Raw genomic sequence first — 18,992 nt, 5'->3', positions numbered from 1 at the left:
TTGTTAACTGCCGTCGAGTTGCTTGGACTGAAAAAAGTTCCTTTTCTTCTTCAGAACAAACCCAAATAATTTTGATTTTGTTGTATTCTTCCTTAAACCATAGAAAATGTCAAAAAGATCAGACAAGGCAAGTTCACAAAAGAAAGAGAATATAAACTTCATTTATACTGTTTAGTTGTCTTGTTTACCACTAAATCTCTGGCATCTAGCACAATATAAAGCACAAAATAGAGAGTCAAGAAATTCTTGCAAACAAGTGCATATTATCTTTTCCACCAAAATTATTTCTCTTGTTCAATCCTTCATCAGCAGTCATTAAAGTGAAAAAAAAATAGTAATAGGTAATTCTTCATGACTGGTACCCAGTGTCTCATGTAATGCGGCTGGAATGCATTGCCATTTTTTAAGACCTTCAAGCAATAAGGACAGAGCAAGTGCCAAGTGTCCTCACGAATCATCTGAAAATGAACATCAACCTCAGAGTAGAGTTACACCTGGCAAATATAAGTTGTTGTTCTTGTTGTCGTTGTTATGTGCCGTCGAGTCACTGGCAACTCATAGGGACCCTTTGTACAACAGCTCTAAACTCTGCTTTATCCTGTGCCGATTGCACTGCCTCTGATACACACATCGTGATTACCCCAGTCACTGAATCAATCCACCTCATAGAAGGCCTTCCCCTTCTGCGCTGTCCCTCCACCCTCCCAAGCATGATGTCCTGATGTCCTTCTCCAAGGACCGGTCTCTCCTCACAACATGTCCAAAGTATGTTAGACGGAGCCTCAGAATCCTTACCTCCTAGGAGCCACCCAGTTTAACCCTTTCCAGGATGAATCTGTTTGTTTTCCTAGCAGTCCATGGTTCCCTCAATACTCTTCTCCAGCACCACAGCTCAAAGGCATCCATTCTCTTTCTTTCATCCTTAGTCATTCTCCAACTCTCTGATGCATAACAAGTGATTGCAAAGACCACGGCCTGTATCAGATGCACCTCAGTCTCCAGAGTGACACCACTGCTCTTCAGGACTTTGGAGAAGTCCCTAGCAGCAGACTTTCCCATGGCAATACGCCTTTTAATTTCCTGGCTACTGGTGCTGAGAGTGTTGACTGTGGAGCCAAGCAAACTAAAGCTGCGAACAATATCAATCTCTTCACAATCCATCCCGATGCTGCCAGTTGGTCCAGTGGTGAGAATCTTTGTCTTCTTGACATTGAGCCTCAATCCATATTGGAGGCAGCAGTCCTTGACGCTCTGTAGCAAATGCATCAGGTCCTCCTGACTTTCAGCATGCAGGGTTGTGTCATCTGCATAATACAGATTATTGACAGATCTTCCACCAATCTTGACCCCACATTTCTCCTCATAGAGCCTAGCCTCCTGGATAATCTGTTCTGCATACAGGTTTAAAAGGTATGGAGACAGAACACATCCCTGGCGTACGCCCTTCCCAATTTTGAACATGCAGTGTTTCCGTGCTCTGTTCTGACGACTGCCTCCTGGTCCAAGTATAGGTTTCACATTAACATGATCAAGTGTTCTGGGATTCCCATTCTTCTCAGAGAGTTGGATTTTATTTTCCACTATATTATGTTTCATTTTGATGTTTTAAAGATATAATTTTACACATTTTCACAAAATTTTGAGGTACAGCAATTTTTCTTACTTTTTGCCATCAATCAGAAATAATGATGACTTCCAAAACAAGCATAATATAGCCTCTTAACACTTCAATGAATTTGTTCTTGTTGTTGTTTTAATTTCTAATTAAATTTATTACATATAGGGAGATATGGATATTGTGTGGTGAGAAGCTGCACTGTAATCTCTAAGGCACATGGTTCAAATCCACCAATTGCTTTGTAAGAGTCTGATGGACAATCTCTGCATGTGTGAGGACTGCCTCTGAAAATCAGCTTTGAGTCAGCTGTGGGTTGATTCTGACTCTGTGATACACAACAACAACAATTAAATTATATAACAGTGAGGCTGTGATAGCAGCCAAATTGATTCTATATAACACCAAAGAAAGAAACCTGGAAATAATAAAGCCATACTTGTTCTTGCCTTCAATTTGTAGCACCATTTTGCAGTGAACTGCCCTCAAAGTTGTACTTCGTTTATTTGTTAAAACTTACTGTTGAGAGAACTCACATAAAAACCAGTCATAAAAGAAATTTATAGATATTTGAGTAGATTTTTCACCTAAATAAAAGGTGATTATACAGCAATCTCACCTTCTCATTTCTAGCTGCTTTGGGGATCTCTTCTTTCCTTACATCCCAAACTGTAGCCATTTCCCAAACCTCCTCTGGGTTTGGTTTTTTGTTTTGTTTTGTTTTGTTTTGTTTTGTTTTTAAACTTGGTTGGGGAGGAAATAACTCTACATTTGTGTGATAGTAACCTAAAAGTTGGCTTTTTTTTAAGCCATTACAGTTAGTCTCCTCAAGTTTCAATCTACTTTAGTTGCAGACATATGATCTTGCAAATTATCAATAGCTATGGAATTAGGATTAAAAAAAAGAATACTTCCCACAATGAACATCAAGACTTGAGATGGGCAAGACTTGTGGCAGCAAGAATTGTGACAATAAGACTTGAGAGTGACTAGAGCAGGACCCCAATGAGAGCAGGACCCTGGTGGTGAAAATCCTGGTGATGGTGGTGGAGAGACCATGCATGGCTGTGGAGAGACTATGGCAAGATGTGAGGAGGAGAGCCCTGAGATAAAAGCCAGTTAAATGTTTTTGCTTTTCTTGCAAGATGCTTGAAGGAAAAGCTGACTTTTAACTGCTCTGAGGTAGACTTTGATGGATGATTTGGATTTGACTATTTGACTGAAACCAGAGACTGGACTAATTGAGGAATTGCACGTTGGGACTGCTTGTCTAAAACCTGGCTATGTATTGGGTATTCTTTGCCCACTCCCCACTCTCCAACATACTTTCCTAATTAACCCCATTATCAGTATCACAACTGTGAGTCTGTGAATCAACAATGAGTACACGAACCTCTTCTTTTTGGTGTGGCTCTAGAAGCACCATGGAATATTTATGGTATCTTTATCTGCTTTCTACTCTAGGGTGGTGAGGGACTATGACATTCTTAACTCTTCTGGCCCCCCTTTTTTTTCTTTTTTAAAAATTTTTTTTTTATTTCAATGAAAATTGACAAAGAGTTTGGATTTCCATTCATTTATTGTTGAACTTTTCTCCCCTCCTATCCCTCCCCCCTAGTACACTACACTCTTGGAAAAGTAAAAGAAAAATTCTTTAATTGTTTTACAATCCCTCCCCCAAGATTCACTCCACTATACAGCCTGTGCTCTGGACTCCTGTCATGACAAAAATACCTAATAATTTTCCCTCTGAAACAGTTTTCTCTCTCATCTGTTTCAATGCAGTATACATTATTGAACCCATCCTTCTGTCTCCTCCCAACTCCGAGGTCAGTCCTGCTTTACAACAGTGGCACCATGCAGTATTTGTCCTTTTGTGACTGAGATACTTTACTCAGCATAATGCCCTCCAGGGTCACCCATTTTGAATAATATTGCATGAGTTCATTGGTTTTCAGTGCATTCCATTGTGTGAATATACCGCAGCTTCTTTATCTATTCGTTTGTTGATGGGCACTTAGGTTGTTTCCAACTCTTTGCTACTGTGAACAAAGCCGCAGTAAACAAGGGTGTGCATATATCTGCTTGGATGTCAGTTATGGTCTCTTTGGGGTATATTCCCAGTATTTTCTGGCCCTTTAAGAGAAACGTTCAAGGCCCTGTCCCCCCATGTACCGTATTTTCCTCTTCAGATAAGTTGTGAACCAATTACATTAAAACGGTTCCATTTACCTTTGACTTTCTCCTCTTTGGCTTTTAAATCATTTCTACTATAACATCCCTACCATTGCACCACCTGTCTGATTTTATTATCAGTGTTTGGAAATATCTCTTGAGTTGTTAATGAAATCTCTCCAGTGCTATTCCCAGCATCAGTATTTTCCCTTCTTTATGTTTATTCCTAAAGGTATGGCTCAATAAACCTGCCTCTCTGATCTTTAAGGCTTCTTGGTTCAAAGATAACCACTTACCTTGTCATAGAGAACACCAGTGAGCCAAATAATTTGTCTTTTTGTTCTAGCCTTCTAACCAAAATATTCCTCATGCTATTTCCCTCAATGAGATGGATTGATTCAGTGACTAGGATAATCGGGGTAGGTGTGTCAGAGACAATAAGATTGGTACAGGATAGAACAGGGTTTAGGGCTGTTGTGCATAGGGTCACTATGAGTTGCAGGTGACTCAACAGCGCATAACAACAAGAACATATACTTTCCAGATGAACTTGTTCTATGTCATGCATTTTTCTTGCCCTAACAGGTCTTCACAGGTCCAAATATTCTTCCTTTTTTTTAAAAAAAAAAAAGAATTTTTTTCCATTCATTCATTGTTGTACACTTCCTCCCTGCCACCCCTACCTGCCAGTCTGCTTCTCTCTTTGACAAGTTAAAAAAAAAATAATTTCCTTGTTATACAATCCCTCGCCTGGCCACTCCACTATGCAGATTTCATTCTAGACTCTTAGAGTCATGACAATAATATCTAATCATATATTGCTCCTAAGCCTCTCCTTCATCTGTTTCAAATGTTCTTCCTTAACAAGGCACAGCTAAAAAAAAAAGTCACAACCTTTAATCCTTCCAGGTGGAACATTGCTTATTTTCTCCAAATGTTCCTGTTTCTTTTCTGTGGCAATTTGCAGGTTTAATCAGCTGTTAGATTGGCTCTGAATTAGCCTAAGCTTATTGTACACTATAAACATCTTATAGATGTGCTCTTTCTCACGCTACCTATCCCAGGATCTTAGGCTAATAGCTGCTTGGTGCATATTTATTATAGGAATGAATGGATAAAAATAAATGAATTCATATGGTGGCTACCGCTTTCAATTTATTCTTCTGTGAGTCACATTGTCATATTTAAGAACTAGAACGTCCCATGAAAAGTCCTAAGGTGGAAAATTACCTTAGAAGGCATTTTTATAACAGATGTAGATACAGATTCATGCATAATTTAATCACTGTTGCCTTGCTCTGTAGTCGAACAATTCAGCTTAGTTAATTTGCTGGTTTCCCATACTTTCCTTTACCTCCATACAATGACTAGTGTATGCTTCTTCCAGAAGCTCACAGCTATTCAACTGCTCTCAGTTATACCCATGAACTTTCACGTGTGTAAGTTGACTTAGAAAGTCAACAAGAAATACTGTATTTGTTTCTTTTTTACTAGGAAAAGGGAGCTCTAGTAGCCTACTGGTAGGGAGTAGCACTGCAAACCTAGAGGTACACAGTTCAAGTCCACCAGCTCTTCATGGGAGAAATTAAGGACAATTTCCTCTCATGCAATTTACAGTCTCTGGAAACCTTCTGGAGGTCTAGCTATGAGTGGATTCAATCTTAACAGCACAAAACAACATTACTTTGATAGTATAATTAAATGTTATGCAAACTGTCAAAATTCTTAATGGTATCAGAATTTTACCTGTTAAAATGAAATTGTTTAAAAAAAAGATAAACGTGAGTTGCTCAAAAAAAGTAATGCTGTTATTAAAACCAGACAGTAGGCGAGCGCTGGTGGCCTAGTGGCAAGAGGCTGCACTGCAGTCCCTGAGGTGCATGGTTTGAATCCACCAGATGCTGGGCTGGAGAAGGAGGGACAGTCTCCTCCTGTACCAAATCTGATTTGACGGTACACACACACACACAAATTAAAAATTTTTTTTAAAAAGTAAAAAACAACAACAATAACATAAGCCAAATTTGAACAAGTAGCATAGAACAAAGTTAAACATTTGAAAGATTCTGGATTCAAATTTTTTATAAGTATCTCTTAAGTTCTCAGTTCTCTGTACCTGGAAAACATAGAAGATTATAGATGTCGTTTTGAGGGAAGAAGGATCCACACTGAATCTCAGTGCATGTCCAACATGAACCATGTCACAGGGACTTTGGCACCTGAATGTACAGTTACAGATTTTAAATTAAAATGTTTTCACCATATTACATCATTTTTGTGATTGCCCACGTTAGGTGATTTTTTTAAAGTTATCTTCTTTATACAGTGAAACTTGGGAGAATTAGAACCTGATGGGATTGCCTTTCCCTTCCTCCTCCCCAAGTTTCACTAGGTTTGGTTTTTGTTCTCTTTTTTTTTTTTTAAGTTGCCTTTGACCACATTTGTGTTACTTATTTAGTGGGAAATATTTGAGTGTTGCTTCTTACAGTTTTATACCTCTCCCTAGTTTCATGTTTTTTAGGATTTTCTGAGCATGCATACGTATGTATGTGTTGTTGTATACCATTGAGTCAGAACCTACTCAAAGCTGACCATCCAGCATATTTGCAGTAGCAGTAGATCATAGATCATATGATGCCAAATGGCACAAGCAATCAGGAGATCAGAAGACGTATTGTGCTGGGAAAGTCTGCAGTCAGTGATCTCTCCAAATTACGGAGGAACAACAATGTTACTTTGTGGGTGAAGGTGCACCTGACTCAGACCATGGTCTTTTTATCACTTGCTCTGCATCTGAGAGCTGGCCAGTGAATATGGATGACAGAAGAAGAATTGATGCCTGTGACATGTGGAGTTAGAGGAGAGTACTGAATAGCTTACGAACTGCCCAAAGAGCCGCATTCTTTTGGTCAAGCCAGTTTGTTCCTTGGAGAAGACCATTATGCTTGGAAAAGTGGAGGGATGGTGAAGGAGAGGAAGACTCTTTTTTTTCATTTTTATTTATTTTTTTTATTTCAATGAACATCTACAGAGATTTTGGAATTCCATTCATTCGTTGTTGCACTTTTCTCCCCGCCCACCCCACCCTAGAGGAAGACTCTTAACTAGGTGGATTGACACAGTAACTGTAGCAATAAGCTCGACTATGTCAGAGATTGTGAGATTGATTGGCACAGGATAGGATAAGATTCAGATCTGCTGTGTTTATAGGGTTGCTAAGAGTTGTACTTAACTTGATGGCACCTAACAATAAATTACATGGGAGAGCATGGCTCATTTTCTCCTGTGGAATAACTGATGGATTTGAGCCTTTGAGTACATATATAAATACATACACTAAAATATATCTACATTCATTGCATGCAATACTGTGGATAGCCTCAGAGCCAGCAGAGTTTCTTTGCAGTTTTTCTGTACTCAGTATATTTATTAACTTCATGCCCTGCCACACTTTAAGATTATTTTAAATTAAAACAAAACTGAGTATCATTGCCTAAAAAATAAGTCAGATATATGGATTTGAGTTCTGCATTTTCCCCCTGTATCATTCTCTTTTTAGAATCTAATATTCACGTTCATCCATGATTGAGACTCTTTGATTAATGGTAATATAAAATCAGGTGAAGGGGAAAAAAAACCCAACAACAACCAACAACCACCAAGGTGTATAAAAGAGGAGTGATTAGGGTGGAATGAGCACAGACTCAGAACAATTTAAATCTGAATCTCAACCTTATGACTAACATCAAATTACTAAGTCTTTCCAACTTCTGTTTCCCCTACCTGCTTAGTTTATTTTGGGGGGAAGGGGGGTTTACAGTAAGGTAATATGTTGAAAGGACTTTGCACAACCTTGTTATTATAATGTACTCTGTGTGATTCATAGTGGCCCTGTGGAACACAGATCTGAACCTTGGCACTATCCTGCCATTCCTCTTGATCTCAAACATGCTTAAGTCCTTTGTCATAGTCATTATTCCAGTCTATCTTGTAGAGGAGTCATTTTCTCCACCTTTCTCAGCATAACATCTTTATCCAATGACTAGTAACTCCTGACAACATGCCCAACGAATGTAACAAGAAGTTTGACGGTCTTTGCTTCTAGGGAGCATCCAGGTTTTACTTCCTCCAAGAGAGACTTTTTTGTTCTTTTGGTAGTTGATGGAGTATTCTGCAGTCTTCTCCAACACTACCATTAAAATGCATCATTTATTTCTTCTTCTGTCATCGTTATTCATGGTCCAGCTTTCATACGCATAGGAAACAATTGAGAGAACCATCGTTTGGATGTGGCACACCATAGTCTTTAAATGGGCACCATTGCACGTTGGCACTTTGGAAAGATTCTTGACAGCAGATTTTCCCAGTGCAGCACAATTTTTATTTCTTAACTGCTACTACCATGCGTGTTAATTGTAGATCCAGGTAAAATGAAATTGTTGATAACTTCAGTCTTCTACATCTACCGTGATGTTGCCTGTTGGCCCATTCGTGAGGACTTTTGTTTTCTTTGATCTTCCGCATTAAGTGCTTCATGTTGTCTTCACTTTCTGCAGACAAGTTTGGGTCAACCGTACAATGCCAGTTTTTAATGTGTCCTCCTTCTAATCCTGATGTAACATTCTTCTTCATAGTTCAGCTTCTTTAATTATTTGTCCAACAGATAGATTAAATAGGTATAGAGAAAGGGTACACATACTAAATACATAATGGACATTGTTTTTACTTTCCCAGTTTCCGAAGTGGGAAATTCATAATAAAAACCTTGTAAAATCTATGTTAAGAAAGCTCTGGTGTCAGTAGAGGTTGTTCTGCCAGTCCAGAGGCTATACATCTGGATGTTTGAATCCATCAATATCTCTGAGGAAGAGAGACAGACAATCTTGAATGTGATTTAGAGCCCACTGGTAGGTCATGTGTCAATTAGTCCCTACTTGATCATAAGGAGTTTTACTTATACATATGCTCATTTTGTTTGTTTCTTTCTTTGCCCCTACTCTACAGCTACCGGCAGAGGGCTCAGAAGTTGTCAGAAATTCACAAGGATCAACCTGGTCACCCTGTCAATCGGACTATCTATTGGATCGATTACATTCTTCGTCACAATGGAGCCCATCACCTACGTGCCGCTGTTCATCAAATCTCGTTCTGTCAATATTTTTTATTGGATATTGCCTTTGTGCTGTTGCTTGGTGCTGCCTTGTTTTACTTCCTCTTGTCCTGGGTGACAAAATTTATTTACAGAAAAATCAAAAGTCTGTGGTCTATAAATAAGCATAGCACAGTTAATGGACACTACCACAATGGAATCCTCAATGGCAAGTACAAAAGAAATGGCCATATTAAACACGAAAAAAAGGTAAAATGAACCAACAGTTCAGGTGATATTAACAAATCTGTTCACTCATTGGATTTTTATCACTATAATTTAGTCTAATAATTACTAAAGTATGTCAACAAAGAATTCTAACACTCTCTTATCAGATCTTACTAATGATGTGGAATTAAGCTGGCTGTAAAAAGCACAAGCCTAAAATGCAAAAATGTCTTTCTCCAAGTACTGATGTAGAGAGTTGTGGCACTGAAACTTTTAGAAGCCTTAATTATTTAAATCAATTAAGTGACCGTATCAGACCATAGTTTCAAGTCTTGATATGTGTGTGTCCCAGGTTAGAAGTCTTGATATGTGTGTGTCCCAGGTTAGAAATGGTTTCTTTTCTCATCAGAGTTGCGTGTGTTAGGGGGTATGTGCACTTGTGCTCTTTTACGTGTGTATGTATGTGTCTCCTATAAAGAGAACTATAGCCGACTGCTTCTTGTGTTTGCTGAAGGTGCAAGATGTACAAGAATGAATCAGAAGGCAAGATTTAAAATGTTTCTCTCCTAGCATTATTATGTGTGTGAGCCTAGAACACTACCTTGAAAGAACATTTTTTCCTTCAAAGCTAAATGCTGAGAAAGGAAATGAAAAGATCAACAGCAGGGTTTTTTTCTGTACTTCTGCTTTGTTTTAGTTTTATTTTGTTATGGTTCTGCTGTTTCTTACAGACCATGATCATTTCTTGAGTTTGGGAAGCACGTGTAATTAACAAATTGTACAAATTATTACCTTTTACTTGTTTTCTTTATGAAAAAAATTTTTATACCACTTTTTTCTAATCTTAATGTGTAACATGATGTCAAATGTATAATTTCAGACAAACAAAAAGCTCTGACTTTTGTTCAAATAATAGAGTTTAAAGCTTATGCAGCATTGTTAAACCAGTCATTATTGTCCAGTGTTTATGTAAGTTTAATGGCATTTCTGTATTGCGATGTTTGAATATTTATGTATTATGTTTCCAAAGTTTTATTTTTTAAAAAACACAAAATTTCATAATTCCTTTTGTTATCTGGGCCACACACCTCTATTACATAGTTGCCAATCTTTAATTCTTTTAAATGAAACATTTAGAGTTCTCTGTATAGTACCTGCTGTGTCTTGCAAGGTTTGAGATCTTGTTAACAAATCAACTCTACATAACATACAGAAATGACAGAAAAATTATACCAGCTGTTCCTGAAAATGGATTTCTCCTTCCCTCCTCACTTTTCCAAAGTCCCACCTCAGCGTCTTTCTCAGCCATTTTGACTGACATGGAACAGTGACAGTGTTCACTTGAGAATAGGATTGCAAGTCACAGACATCATCAGATCAGGATGTCCCTGCTGAACCACTCACTGGTTGGCAACTGTGAGTCTATTCCATGTCATTCTGTTTACTTAGCATTTGCACTACATATGTTGAGTGTATGCTTTATTTATTCATAGTTTTGAAGTCCTATGTTTGAGAGCTAAGAGTAGAAAAGTATACCAGTAACCTAATGTTTGTTCACTAACATGGGAAGAGTTGTGAAAATTCTAGAATACTGTAAATCCTTGTCATACACAGTGACATACAACTCCCTTACCCTTCCACCAGGAGCCACTCTCCTTTACTTAGAAATAATGTCACAGGTAGTTTTCTAATGTACAGTACAGGCAAATGTACTGCTCTCTGAATACTTGAAAACGGTATTATGCCTATTACACTTTTTTCACAATCTGATCACAATGTTACATTAAAAGGAGGAACTGACACAGGCAATGAGTGGTGGGAAGGTGACAGGACTTGGAGTGTATGAATGAGTTGATTTTACTTTTTGGAATTGGATGAAGTTATCAGGAAGCACTGACTGGATGATTAAGCAAAAGTTAATTTCCACTGTGATAAAAAAAATTTAAACAATAAACATGATTTAAAATAGAGAAATGTTGTTGGAATAAAATTTTATTCAGAATATATTTCACAATTTTAATGTATCTCCATTATCAACTTCTTTCTAAGGCAGGCCTCTCATGCTCTATTTGTATAAGAATGAAAACTGTGTTACATTTAAGAATGTTTTTATCCTTAATAAACAGAGGAATTTACAATTACATCACCCTGGATGTTAAAACTGTTTCCAAGAAGAATGTTAAGTGGAGTATCTATTCATCACTGGGTTTGTTGGGGTTTTTTTATTTTCCTAATTGGTTTCTTATTAGCCAGTATTGGTAAATAGAATGATTTTTCATTTTCCACCCTTGAGCTAGTTTCTCTAATAAAATGAAGTTTTCCAGAAGATTTTCTTACAAGAAAATTTTTGGGATCTGTGGGTATTTTTGTTGTTTGGGTATCTTTAATTTTGGTGTTTTGTTTTGTTGTTTTTTTTTTTTTTTAGAAAAACATTTACAAATATAATCATAGCTAACCTTTATCATGTCAAATACAAATGAAAGTCAGCACATCAACTTACTTTTCTTCTTCTGCAGTAACTTATAAAATCTTCTTAATAGACACAGAGGCAATTGAAATGTTGATGATTATAAAATATAATGTTTGGGAGAAAGCAATGGTTTATAATCTTTCAGAATTTCAAACTAGAGATTCTATATTCTCTTAAGACTATGGACAATTTGTTTCTAATTCGGGACTTTCCTATACTCCCAAGTACTACACTGGTCAACTTCTGGAAGGTCTCCTACAATATTTAACAAATTAGGCTTGGAAATAATATCTTCAAAGAATTACTTCACATGATGGTTCAACTGCATCCTGATTGACATGCTTTTAGATTCAGATAATTGCAGCTTTGCTGTGTGGAATCTTAGAAATTCTAACTTGAAAACCCTTGCTGTGTGATCTGATGCCTATCATTGACCTTTTCACTCCTAATGGAAACCACTAGTGTGAAGGTTCAGCAGAATTTCAATATGGCATCTTGATGTCCTCCACTTGTCCCCCTTTCCACCAAAATTATAAGACTAGCATGTTGGGTTCTTATATCCTCTCTGAATGTCCTGCTTCTAGCTATTGGTTACTAGATGCTTTAGGTAAAAATTATACAGCAAAAACAAATAAACAAACATACAATGAAAGAAGTTCTTTTTGATGATATGGTACATCTCTTTACCATTCTGTTTGCAAACTGTGGACACTTTCTCTGGAATACACAACTACAGGGAACTAGGAAAGCATGTGTATCTGCCATAATTTAACAGCTGCCATAGAAGGCATTTATCTAGCAATCACTGAATATCCTACCAACATATATATTAGGTGTTAGGAGAATATATACATGGTCAGAGCAATGCCTGCCCTGTAAGGAGCATGTGTTGTCATGGGAGATACAGGCAGAGAAGCAATTAGGATGCAAAATGTTGAGGATTACAGCAGGCACACAGGAATGCTCAGAGAAACTCAAGGAAACTCATCACTACCCACTACTTTAGTCATTTTTAAAATAGCTGTGATATGATTAATTACTTCATGCTTAGGCCACTAGTGCTCCCTTAAATGAAAGCAGTGGTTTATAATCTCCCATAGTTCTTAAAAGGGCCACATTTTTAACTCAAACTGTAATTATCTGAGGATCCTTACTTTCAAGACTGCAGTCAGTACTTACTGATTTTTTTTTTCTTTATTATGTGTATAGTGGCTATTAGCCTCAGAAGAGTACCTAGGTGCACTTAATGAGGTATACTGTACTCTGCTTCTAACATAACGGGTAAGGCTTCTGGTCCATCAAGAACGGCCTTTGGGGAAAAAGGCCTGGCAATCAACTTTTGCAAAATCAGACATAATTATGGCATACAGTTTACTCTGACATGGAGTTACTTTGTATTGGAATTGACTAACTTAATGACCACTGGATATTCTTTTATAAGGCAAAGAGAGTGAGTGAGTGAGAGTGTGTGTGTGTAGTTTTACATAGTCCTACATACATGATATGCTGAATATCATTTTAATATTGTATCTTATGTTCTCAAATATTGTTTAAGTCTGTTTGTTTATTTACTCAATAGTTATTTATGAGCTCTTTTGTTTGCCTGGTACTGTCTTAGGTACTGGTGAAACACTAATCTAGAACAATTATTTCTTGACTCTTACCTTCACATCTCAGCTACTCACCAGATCCTGAATGAGCCTACAATTAAATGACTTCACTTTGAAAATCCTCAGTCTCTGTAAACCTTCATTAAAATTAATAATTAAAAAATGATACAATCCAAAAACATAAGACTTAAATATGAAAGAACCAAAATATATTGGCAAACAACTTAAGAGATCTATTTTATTATTGATTTATAATTAATTTCTTATTTTTTATTCTCAATAATGCAACTATAATTGAAAAATTACATTAAAGTTACTTGCAATTGGAATCATCTAAAACATTTTTCTAAAGAAGTCCTTTCAGTTTTATCTGACAAAGTGTGATAATTGTATGAGCTCTATTTGTGAACTTCTCCAAAATAGCCATCATACAATTTCCTAGCTGCCTTAGACTTGTAGGAAGCTCTGGCATAGTCCATAGGATTTGCATTGCTAACCCAAAGGCGCCTCTCTGTGAGAGTTCGAATCCAGCAGCAGCTCTGTGGAAGAACGATGGATAATCTCCTCCCATGTGATTGACAGCCTCAAAAACCCAGTGAAGGGTCAGCTATGAGATGGTTCTGAGTTGACAGCAAAGAGTTGAGTCTTAACACTTCGGAAACAGATTTTTTTTTAATCCAGAGTTTGAAGACATGTATGTCCTATTGAGATACCAATTGATCTAGAAATGCCTTAGAAATACACTCCTAAAATATTTTACAAACTGTGTAGAGTGATACGAGGTCCTAAGAACTTGGGTAATCGACATGCTTACTGCAAAGCAGTAGCAGCAAGGAGAACTGGATGCCTGTCCACATTCTTAGTTTCAAAATATGAAAACAGCAGCAAACACAAGAAGTCTATCTTTTTATTTCTTGTTTATTCAAATCATGGTTTAAAAATAATTATATTGTAGTCTTCAGTATAAATGATAAGATCCTATTAGCAGAATAAAACCACTGATTTTACAGCAGAGTAATGTCTAATTAAATTTCAGGTCACAAAATCAGAACTACATATAAAATACCCATTATTCAAATTATGTTCATCCTAAGAACACCAGAAGTAAATATTAAATGAATAATCTAAATCACAATTTTAAATAGTACTACTCCACAATAAAGTGGTAAAAATGTATGCTAGTTGATGCATTATAAAATTGCCTTTGCTTTTTTTATTGTATGTAGCAGTGGTTATTTTTAACTTAAAAATGTTTCTTTTGATAATATTTTTTTGTCTCTCAAAGCCTATAGGGACTTCATAATATATCTCCTGTAATTATAAAAAAATACCCATTATTCAAATAAAGTGATAGTGTAAATCAGCTCAAACCTCACAGCAACATTAAATACCTCAGATATTGCAGAGCATTTTTACTAACCTATACGATGTTCTCACTGAATTTTATGCAACTGAATAGAATGTATCCTAGTGTTCGCTTCAACCTACAATTATCTTTAACTATTTCAGTAATTCTATTTTATGAAATAAGTGTTCATTTCCTATGTCACAGGGCAAAACTGTCAAATTCAACTGAATCAATGTTGTATCTAAACTTTCATGAGTTAGTTTCTTCTTGGCCAAGAGTCTACTTCTTTAGTACTAATCTTAAGGCTAAATTTCTATATAGTTCAAAACTAAGTTAAGAATACTCAACTAAGTATAAAATATAATGCATGGGAACAATTATATTAAACAATATGAAAGAAAAATAGGGTGAAACAATGTATATAAACTTTGTAAGCAAACCAATGTATTTTATTAAAAAAATGGAAAACCTCCAATATTAAATATTTTTAACATCTGTAGCATTTCCTACCTTGAATTAAGAAGTTTTTCAGTATTATTGGTCACTGATAACAATTTGAGTTGGAAAGGGCACTGGTTTGAAAAAAGAAAAAAAGAATACCCAACTAAGAACTAAGAACTTATTTTTCATGCAAATGGAGAATTTTCCCATTTGGGGATTTCATTTCCTTGGCAATGTATTGCACTATAATACCAAGTAACTAGTTAACTATGAAAATATGTTACTTTTATGTATTTTTGCAAATTCTGCTTTTCTTACACCCTTAAGGCACTTTGACTAAAATCTATGAGTATACTTTTAATAGAAATGAAACTTTTGGCCATAAATACATTTAAGCAAATTGCATATAATATTAAATTTCAAGTCAGCAATGATGTGTGATGTTTCTAGGTGACTTCTGTGCAGTGTGTTCACCAATCAAAACTAGCAGTTAGAAACTAGGCTTCTAGAAGAGCCTAAGGCTGCAATATCATGAAAATCATTGATTCTTTTCCCAGACTTGATTCTGCCTCTGGATGGAATACTGTCACAGTGTTCCATTTATGAGAAGGCAAGGCTAAATTGCTTTAAAAGGCTAATATAAACAATAATGTAAGCTGTAAGAAAAAGTAAATGGAAATACGTACGTCTATGGAACTCTAGTGGCTGGAAGCTGCACTGCAGTCACAAAGATGCAGTTGAAACGCTCCAGCTGCTCTGTGGGAGCAGGATGGGCAATCTCCTCCCCTGTGATTAACTGCCTCAGAAAACCCACCAGAGGCTCAGCCATAGCTCACGCTCTGTCTCTCTCTCCCTCTCTCTTTATTCTCTTCCCTTTCCCCCATTCCATCCATTCTTCTCCCACGGAGGAGCTGGTGTCCTCAAACTGCGTGCCTTCCAGATGCATATGTAGAAGTTAGAGGCACTGACGCAGTAACAGCTGCAATGGGCTGAAGTGTGTTGGAGGCTATGAGGATGGCAAAGGATAGGACAGCGTTCAGATCTGTTTTTCATAGGGACGCTATGAGCTGTCCTCGACTAGAAGGCACATAATAACTTTTTTTAAAAATAATTTCTATTTTAAAGTGTCAATTGAAACAAATAAAAGGGTTCCCAACTTTGTTGTTGTTAACAGCATTGAATTATTTAGATTTCTTTCATAAAACAGAAACTGTTTTAAATTGGAAAAAAGTTCAATGGAGCTGTTAAGCATAGTAACTATGCCAGGTGCTGGGAAAAATATGATCAAATAGCTATTTTTTTAAAAAAATCCAATCAACCTTTCCACTGAATATATTCTTCTTTCTTGTATATCCATCTTATTTATTCTGAAAGAAACAAAAATGATATATAGAATTTTAAGCCTTTAGATCTTGGTTCTGGAAATTTCTTTCTCAAAAAATGCCTTCAAAGTAATATATGACAGTGTTTCATTTGAGAGTGTCAAGAAGATCAAGGAGAAAGCACGATATTTATGCAGGTATGATCTGAAGGAAAGGACAGATCAGCTTGACCATTTGTGAAAGCACAGTTACAATAAGTTTAAATATAGTCTGGTCCCCAATTTTGTACTAGTACTACTTACTGTACAGCCAGTTCCCTCCCTTCAACTTAGTATCTTTAATTTATCTGCTTTCAAGTTTTTATTTTCTTCTCTTAGGTTTTCAGTTACAAGTTTTCGAAATTCTCCTGACATTCTCATGTTTGCCGTAAAAAATGTACTTTTTTTTTTTCATAAAAGGGATTACGATTACTTTTTATCTTTGCCTCCAAAAAGCACTGTGGCTTTTCTTCTCCAAGACATACTTGTTTGTTCTTTTTGGAAATCAATGGAATGTTTAGTGCTCTTCTCCAAAACTACAGCTAAAGGGCATCAATTCTTCTGTCAACCTTATTCATTGTCCAGCTCTCAGATGCATAACAAGTGATCAGAAAGACCATGTCCTGAATCAGATGCACCTTAAATCCTCTAACTGACATCCTTATAACTCAATAATTTGGCGAGGTCTCTAACTGCACTTTACCATTAGATCCGTCTCCTGATTTCCTGATTGCTGGTATCAAGGGATCCAAGTAACATGAAATTGTTGATAACTTCAATCTTTTCTCCATCTCTCATGGTGTTGCCTATCAGTCCAGTTCAGTGATAAAAATTTGTATTTTCTTGAAGATGCAATCCATATTGAAGGCTGTATTCTTTGAATATCTGAAACAAGTGCTTCAAGTCCTCATTTTCAGCAAGCAAGCTTGTGTCATCTGTGTCACACAGGCTATTGATGAGTCTTTCTCAAATCTTGATGCCATACACTTCTTCACAGAGTTCAGGTTCTAGAATAATTTCCTCAGCATAGAGACTGAATAAAGATAATAAAACCCTGACTCACTTCCTTCATAATTTTAAACCATGTAGTGTGCCCCTGCTCTGTTTGCACAGCGGCCTCTTGGTCTAAGTATAGGTTTTGCATGAGCACAATTAAGTGCTCAGGGATTCCCATTCTCAGTGTTAGCAATAACTTGTTATAATCCACACAAATGCCTTTGCATAGTCAATAAAGCACATTCTTGTATTCTTTACTTTCAGCCATGATCCATCTGACATCAGCAACAATATCCCTGGTGCTGTGGTTGTTCTAAATTCTGCTTGAACTTCTGGGTTTTCCCTATGGATGTACTATTCTAGCCATTTTATGAACTTCAGCAGTATTTTGCTTGCATGTCTTATTAATGCTATTGTTTGATAGTTTCTACATTCAGTTGGATCACCTTTCTTGAGAATTCGGAAAAATAATGAACTTCTTCCAATCTGTTGACAAGACAGTTGTCCTCCAAATTTCCTGGCATAGACTGGTGAGTGAATCCTGAACTGTATCTGTTAATTGAAACAAGTCAATTTGTTATCCCACTGATACCTGGGGCCTTATTTTTAGCAAATGCCTTCAGTGAAGCTTCAACTTCCTCCCTCATTTCCATTAGCTTCTGTTTCCATATGGTACTTCCTGGCATTTTTCAATGTGTATTCCCTCCATCTTTTGGTGCTGCCTGTGTCATACAATATATTGCCTATAACATCTTTCAATGTTGTGGCTCAAGGCTTAAATTTGTTCTTTCAGTTTTTTCAGCTTGAAAAATGCAGGGGAGTTCTTCCCTTTTTTACTCTTCAGTTCCAGCTCTCTGCATACTCCATTATAATATTTTTTTCTTTTGAGCTTCCCTTTGAAATCTTCTGCTCAGCTCTTTTACTTTCACGTATTTCCCATTTGTTTTGGCTTCTCGATACTCTAGTGCAATTTTCAGAGTCTCTTTTGCCATCCGTATTGTTGTGCTGTGTTTTTTTTTTCTATTCTGTCTTTGTAATTATCTTTTTTCTCTCTTAATGGATTATTTTATGTGATCCCATAACTTCTTTTGTCTTCAATCATTGGAGTTCAGGGTTTCAAACCTATATTTAAGATGATCTGGAAATTCAGATGGAATATATTCAAGATCTGACCCTCGGTTTACCCCTGACCTAGTTTGATTGCTGATATTGAACTTCTGTCATTATGCAGATGACATAACCTTGCTTGCTGAAACCTGAAGCTCTTGCTGCAGAAGGTCAAGGACTGTAGTTTTCAAAATGGATTGAAACTCAACATCAAAAAGATAAAGATTCTCACCACTGGCCGACTGGTAGCAGCATGATAGAGGATAATGAAGAGATTGAGGTTGTTAAAAATTACAACTTCCTTGGCTCCACAACCAATACTATTGGTGGCACCAGCAGCCAGGGAATCAAAAGATAAATTTCCCTATTAAAACCTATCAGGGACCTTTCTAGAGTACTAAGAAGCAACGATTCCTGATCCAGTCCGTGATCTTCGCAGTTACTTGTTATGCAGCAGAGAGTTGGATAATGACTAAGGATGATAGAAGAAGAATTGATACCTTTGAGTAGTGGTGCTGGAGAAGAGTCTTGAACACATCATAAACCACCAAGA

At 36.7% G+C, this 18,992-nt stretch overlaps 1 protein-coding gene across 1 annotated transcript in view; it reads left to right on the top strand.

Moving 5' to 3' along the window:
* UGT8 (UDP glycosyltransferase 8) overlaps positions 1–9,459 on the top strand; it is a 122,813-nt gene extending 113,354 nt beyond the window's left edge. The window contains exon 5 of the mRNA XM_006881070.1: positions 8,795–9,459. Within this exon, the coding sequence (XP_006881132.1) occupies positions 8,795–9,158 (364 nt within the window). The 3' untranslated portion in view covers positions 9,159–9,459. The remainder of the gene's footprint in view (positions 1–8,794) is intronic.
* Positions 9,460–18,992: the final 9,533 nt, after the last annotated feature.

The sequence above is a fragment of the Elephantulus edwardii genome, unplaced genomic scaffold (genome assembly GCF_000299155.1).
Source record: "Elephantulus edwardii isolate Elephantulus edwardi_28Jun2011 unplaced genomic scaffold, EleEdw1.0 scaffold00012, whole genome shotgun sequence".
Taxonomy (NCBI): domain Eukaryota; kingdom Metazoa; phylum Chordata; class Mammalia; order Macroscelidea; family Macroscelididae; genus Elephantulus; species Elephantulus edwardii.
The sequence above is the reverse complement of the archived record's forward strand: the minus strand, read 5'-3'. Positions and strand labels throughout refer to the sequence as shown.